This window comes from Triticum dicoccoides, chromosome 6B (assembly GCF_002162155.2).
Source record: "Triticum dicoccoides isolate Atlit2015 ecotype Zavitan chromosome 6B, WEW_v2.0, whole genome shotgun sequence".
NCBI classification, from domain to species: Eukaryota; Viridiplantae; Streptophyta; class Magnoliopsida; order Poales; family Poaceae; genus Triticum; species Triticum dicoccoides.
The window spans coordinates 467,311,654-467,317,955 of record NC_041391.1 but is presented as its reverse complement, the minus strand read 5'-3'; the positions used below and the strand labels follow the sequence as shown (position 1 = coordinate 467,317,955).

At 44.2% G+C, this 6,302-nt stretch overlaps 1 protein-coding gene across 1 annotated transcript; it reads right to left on the bottom strand.

Annotated features, from left to right (window-relative positions):
- Nucleotides 1-293: 293 nt before the first annotated feature.
- On the bottom strand, nt 294-5,071 carry LOC119321978 (uncharacterized protein At2g24330-like). The gene is made up of 5 exons (XM_037595480.1): nt 4,653-5,071; nt 3,513-3,657; nt 1,742-1,851; nt 1,206-1,626; nt 294-1,033 (listed from the first exon to the last, which is right to left on the bottom strand). Exons 1-5 carry the CDS (start codon nt 4,911-4,913, stop codon nt 834-836), a joined length of 1,137 nt encoding a protein of 378 aa, XP_037451377.1. The 5' UTR covers nt 4,914-5,071; the 3' UTR covers nt 294-833.
- Nucleotides 5,072-6,302: the final 1,231 nt, after the last annotated feature.

The window sequence follows — 6,302 nt, the reverse complement described above, 5'->3', positions numbered from 1 at the left end:
AATACGTCTAACCCCGTTGCTGTGTTTTTTCTCAAAAAAATTAAATTCAGTGTGCACCAGTGTGAATATCATACGGAAACCAAATTCAAAGAAAACTTCACGGAAACCATGTTTGAAAGTTCAAGAAAATCTGAAAAAAAGTAATGGGATGTTAAGATGATGATGTTCTATTGTAGCGGGGGCGAGGCTTGAGTCCATTCTCATCTGATGACACGACAACCCTGAAGAGTAAACAGGTTACTGAGCAGTCGGTCCACACTTCCCACATCATCCAACTCGCAAGCAGTAGCATACAACCCACTAACCCAGCTTAAGCCCAGGCAAAACGAAACTACAAGTTGAAGAATCATCGCGCCAAGGACACGAGACATCAGTCAGCGAAACATAACGCTATCAAGATTACAAAAAGAAGCTGTGACCGTAAATGTCCAAACACTGTCAAAATTTCCGCATCTCCAATGGAGCAACTGCCACACAAATATGGGTAAAATAGAAGCATCGATCATATCTATGTTTTTACACCACCACCATGTTGCAACATCACCCGACTGATCTCACCTGTTCGCCTCCACCTCATAGCTTTCCAACCTCGACTTGCCAGGCAGCACGTTGCCATTCTCCACTCCGGCAGTGCCCATTGCCAACAAAACTCGTCCTCTCAAGTGTGTTCATGGACAAACTGGCTAAATAATTATTGTACTGGTTTTGCTGTGGATCATATAGGTCACCTATTTCCAATTTTACAACAGTGCTACATCTGCGGCTCAAACCAGTTCAAACACGGCGATATGAACTAATCTCACAAATATCAACAGTAATAGTACGGACCGGCATCAACTTGCCTCCACTTCCTTCTCTGCGTGTTCTTCCTTCCGGGCCTGAGTTGGAGATATCACATCAGCAGGAGCAACTGGGGTCGATGGGCCTGAGTTGGAGCCTGAGTATTGCCCCATCAAGTTCTTTGATGTGTTTAGAGCATGACAATGTGGGCAATAGTATGTAATGTGTGGGTAATCTTCCTTCCGGGCCAAACCTGCACATTAGTAAGTTGGGTAGGTCACGTGTCCATTCTTTCTAAGGAAATACTCCCTCTGCCTCAAAATGTAAGACTTTTTTTTTACACTATCTAGTGTCAAAAAACGTCTTGCATATTGAGACAGAGGGAGTAGCTAAAAAGGTCAAAGAGTTTTGTTTCTCATACATACCATTATGCATATGGCAATTGCCACAGATCAAAGCGTACGACTGTGATGGGTCCTCCCCAACAAGTAAGGCAGCGATTTTTGCAACCCATCCACCATCACTTGCCCCAGAGCCTTGATAATGTTCTACAACCCTTGTAGACTGTACGTTTTCCAGGCCAGCATTAAGAGCTGGGTTAGATTCAGCACCTTGTGCCGAAGTATGAGCAGCTGTAGTGCTACCAGTCCTGCTGACTCTTGCATTGGGTTGCTTCCTGTTTCTCAGCCCATCTGATGGCAATATCTCAGCATTGTTGCTCATAACCACTGCTGCATCAGAATTTGGTTCTTCCCCAAGATGTACTCTTAAGCCAGAATCCGCCCCCAGCTTAGATGCCAAAACCGAAGCTGCAGCAGCTTTTGCAGCTGGATCAAGATCATATTTCTGCACATGTTCAAGTTGGGATACACTTTGTCATCATTTAGTACTGTTGTGTCAATGCCATGATAAAATTCTATCCCAAGTAATGAACTCAATGGCTAGACCAATGACCGCTTACCTGGATAAGCTGTTGGGTAAGGTAATAATTCGTCCGTTCTTTCAGTTCATCAATCTTCGCTTTCCTTTCAGCTCTCAACTTTTCAAGTGTTTTCTCATCTTTCCGTTCAACTGTGAACACAGGGAAGTAATTCAATGATACTAACAAGGTGTACTGATAAGATAATAAATCATATAGGTTAGTACTGGACAAGATTAACATATTAATACTCCCTCCGTCCGGAAATACTTGTCGGAGAAATGAATGTATCTAGATGTATTTAAATTCTAGATACATCCGTTTTCATCCATTTATGCGACAAGTAATTTCGGACGGAGGGAGTACATATCACAAGATAACATGAGTGCCAAGATCCTTCCTAGCAAAAAGAACGTTGTCCATTTGTCATTTGTGTATCAGAACAAGCATGCAAATTTAGACATGAGAAGATTCAAATCTCCAACACTTTAACATGTCAAGCAATCATGCAACTATCAATATTTGTTGTGATATACTCCCTCCGTTCCTAAATATAAGTCTTTGTAGAGATTCCACTATGAACTAGATACGGATGTATATAGATGCATTTTAAGTGTGGATTCATTCATTTTGCTCCGTATGTAGTCCACCTAGTGGAATCTCTACAAAGACTTACATTTAGGAACGGAGGGAGTAGCAGTTATGCCAAATAGAGTGTTAATAATTTGCCAAATACTCCTCAGTTCACAAATATAAGATGTTTTGGATATTTCAATATGGACTACGTACGGACTGAAATGAGTGAACAAGCACACTAAAACGTGTCTACATACATCCGATTCACAAAAAGGTTAGAACGTCTTATATTTGTGAACGGAGGGAATATATCTCGCCACTGTACAAAAATATGAAAGATGATTAACGTGCAAGACTTCAATAGAATTGGCAATAAAGACAACCGATAATCCCTGCTTCCATCTTCACTTCCTAAGATTGCTTTCAGCTAAAATTAATCACACCATATTTCCATTCGGATAAATAGGATCCAGGGGGACAACAACCACTTTCATGGAGATATTATTTACACTTATCTGAGTCCCAAGCAATTCAACACACACTTTGACTGCCATCAAATTCCAGAACGACAAAAGAAAAGAATAAACAAACCAGCATTCCAGCTAAAATGCAAAGTTCGCATTATAAAGCATGAACATAAGTTCTGTAAGACAAGCTACATATTACAACCTCTGAAGTCAAACCCCACAACAATCCTTTTGCTAGAAGCATAACCATTTTAGGAAGATAGGTAAAACTAAAGGAAATCTATCACCTCTGACAAGATTGCACACAAGTGAAAGTAAAGAGACTTGTGTGAGTCAAACTAGAAGCGCCACAACTAAAATATGTGCAAAGAGGTGAAAATGCTATGTGTGCCAGTGCATACATATATTGTAAACTGTTTTGTATTGCATACTTATCAGAAATGAAAAGAATGGAAATTAGTTTAATTATTTTAATTCAAACCAGAAACTTAAAAATATAGTTCACACCGACATTTGTGGACAAGTACAATAGTGTGCCAGACTACGACATACTGTTGATCTGCACCCAAAGAAAACATAGTGGTCTATACTTCACAATATTAAAGCCAAAGATATAGTTTACAGAAGTCACATTCGACACATAATCATATAAACATGACAGGATGAGAGCAGCAATGCAGGACTAACTAAGAATAATTAAAAAATTACAAAAAAAGTCCAAATATGAGGATCACTAATTATGAATTCTGACAGGGGTTTCAAGTACTTACGCATCCTTGTGAAGTTTACAACTGCTGAATATACCACAGACGATATGGCAGGCAAAACAAACATAGGCAGCACTCGAATTGCCCTCATTTGCCAAGTGAGATCTTCGTCTCTTGTCATCATGATAGCATAACCAACAGCTACAGCCTGAGAATAGGACCTAACTATTAAGAAGGCACAAATTGCTTGCTGGATATTTAGTACAAAAATTGCAATTACTGGTCTAAGATAACTGTAACCCATAGAAGTGCAGAACTCAATAATTCACATAACTAGAGGAGCGCAGAGGCAAACTGTGAATCCCCAAAACAGACTCTCACCACAGCTTAAGAGGAAACCAGTGTTTCCTTTTCGGCAGATACTCAAAAAATAAACCGTCTCGGTAATCCTACTTACTGTTGTTCTAATGAAACCTCAAATACACCAAACTGCAACTAGTATAGATTATAAATAATGTTCCTGCAAATACGCAGATTGCGCAGCATTGGTTTCTTATGCATTGACAATCTAAGCATATAATTAAACATACATTAATTTCTACTTTGAAAATAGTAGCACACAACTGAACATTTTGGGCAAGTGCACAAAAGGCTTGCATAAACTTCTCAAATTCACAGTAATAACTACAAAAGGAAAGGAACTCGCAAATAGCATTGAGTTGTGAACATGAGTATCTGACAGGACAATCATAGCCAAAATCTGTGCGTCTATTCCCAGTAAGAAGATCTACTCTAAAATATGTGCATCTATTCCCAGTTTATCCGCCCATGTGGCCAACTGGCCATGTCTAATCACCATGGATGATCCCTAACTATGAAAGCACTCTGTCTACTTCATTCCAATAAAGCTGATTCGCTTTTAACCTCCGGGGAAAATATAACACTACAACCGCATGTTCCCAATCTCGCACACGACCGCGTACGCGCACGCACAGAAACACGGAAAGGAAAAACTCCCAACGTTAGACTGAAAAAGCATTGAGACAGCCAAATCTCCGAGCGTGAACGGATGGAATCGCCGCGAATCCAAACCTAGGCGCATCCGCAGCCGCTGGACCAGACCATGATCATCTCAGATAGCATACATACGCGTAGTAAATTCGTGAAGGAACAAAGAGCGGGATGGTTAGGGGATTCGGCGACCTCGGCGATGACGGAGAGGACGATGATGTTGCGGACGGTGCGGCGGGAGAACTGGGTCCGGCGGCGCATCCGCGCGTGGACGGCGGCCTCCTCCTTGGACAGGTACTGCAGGCGCTTCTCGTAGTCCTCGCGGCCGCCGAAGAGGCCGCGCCACATCCTCCCCAGCACCCCTCCTCCCGCCTTCTTCTTCTCCCCCTCCTCCTTGCCCTTGCCCTTGGCCTCCACCGGCTCGCCTGCTCCGTCCGCCGGCGTGGAAGCCATTGCCGGGGCTGGCGGATCTGCGCGCCGCGGGATCCGATGGGGTGGTGGTGGGAAGCCACGCGACGGTGGCCTGGCCTCCGCGCTGCCTTCCTTGCTGGCTCTCGAGAGAACTCCCAGCACTACTTTTTGGTGATTCGGCGTCCAGGTGGGGGTGGGGTGGGGGGTGGGGGAGGGGAGAGAAATGAGGACGATGGATGGAACGCACGCGTCCAACCACAGAAGCAGCGGAACGAAGTCGTACTGTGCCGTATGCCCGTTACGCGTTCGTCCGGGCTTTGCGAAATCAACGGTTGTGGTCGACTAGAACCAGACCACGAAAGCACCGAATTCCGCTGCTTTCGGGGCGAGTTTCATCGCGTAGAAAGCGATCGGGAAGCAAAGTTGTGCATCGTTCGGTGGCTTGGCAAAGAGGCAGGGGGGGATGTGCTGCCTTGGGCTCGGGGGCATTGGCAAAGAGCACCCAGAGTCAACACGCACGGCACAAACTCGCCAAGAAGCCAGGCACCTGCTCCGATCTACCGGCACCGGACTGGGATTTGGAGGCTTTCCCCACGCGTCGTCCATCATGCCTCCATGTGGCCCCATCGATGTTGCTGGCGCATTAAAAAAAACAGCCGCCGACTGCTCGGAGATCCAACTGGCACTACACCATGATCCGTGTGCGAGTAGGGTTTCTACACATGTTGAGTTGTTGGACATCTCATTCGGTAGATGGCAAGTTTCCTTCAAAATGTAGTACAAATAAATTCTATGGGGAAAATTCTAAGGATTTCAATCCTACAAATCAAACGACTATCATAGAAAAGAATTCTAAGGGTCCAAATCATGTAAATATCCTATGGAATTCCTTTGTATCAAAGGAGCCCTCAAACTTCTTTATAAAATTCCTTTGTTTTTCCTGTGCTATCAAATACTTTTTCAAATCTCATATGATATAAGAGGACATAACACTCTATTCCTACATTTTTCTTGTTGCTGCATTTTAAAAATCCTGCGAATCAAAGAGGCCATGAGTTGTTATCACATTCAGTTGTATGGAAAAAAAAATCTTAGATTATTTATTTGCCATGGCCTAAGCGTCATTTCCATATGGAGGTATGTGGCAGCTCGAAGGACTCGCGAAATGGCATTACGGCATCTCCACTTCAAACCTCCCGCATCCGTTCAGACCGCATTGTCCGATCACAGAAGCCTTCCAACACGGACTTGTATCGGTCTGCGGCGTGGTCCAGACGGGTTTTCTCCTGCAAACCATAGATAAACATGGGGAAGGTTTGCGGGACTCCGGACCGCTTGCACGCCCGCTTCTAACCGCCCTGACCCACCAAAAATCTCCCACCTCCCAGCCCGCCCGCGCGCGCTTCCCGCCTGTCGCCCAGCTGCCCGCAT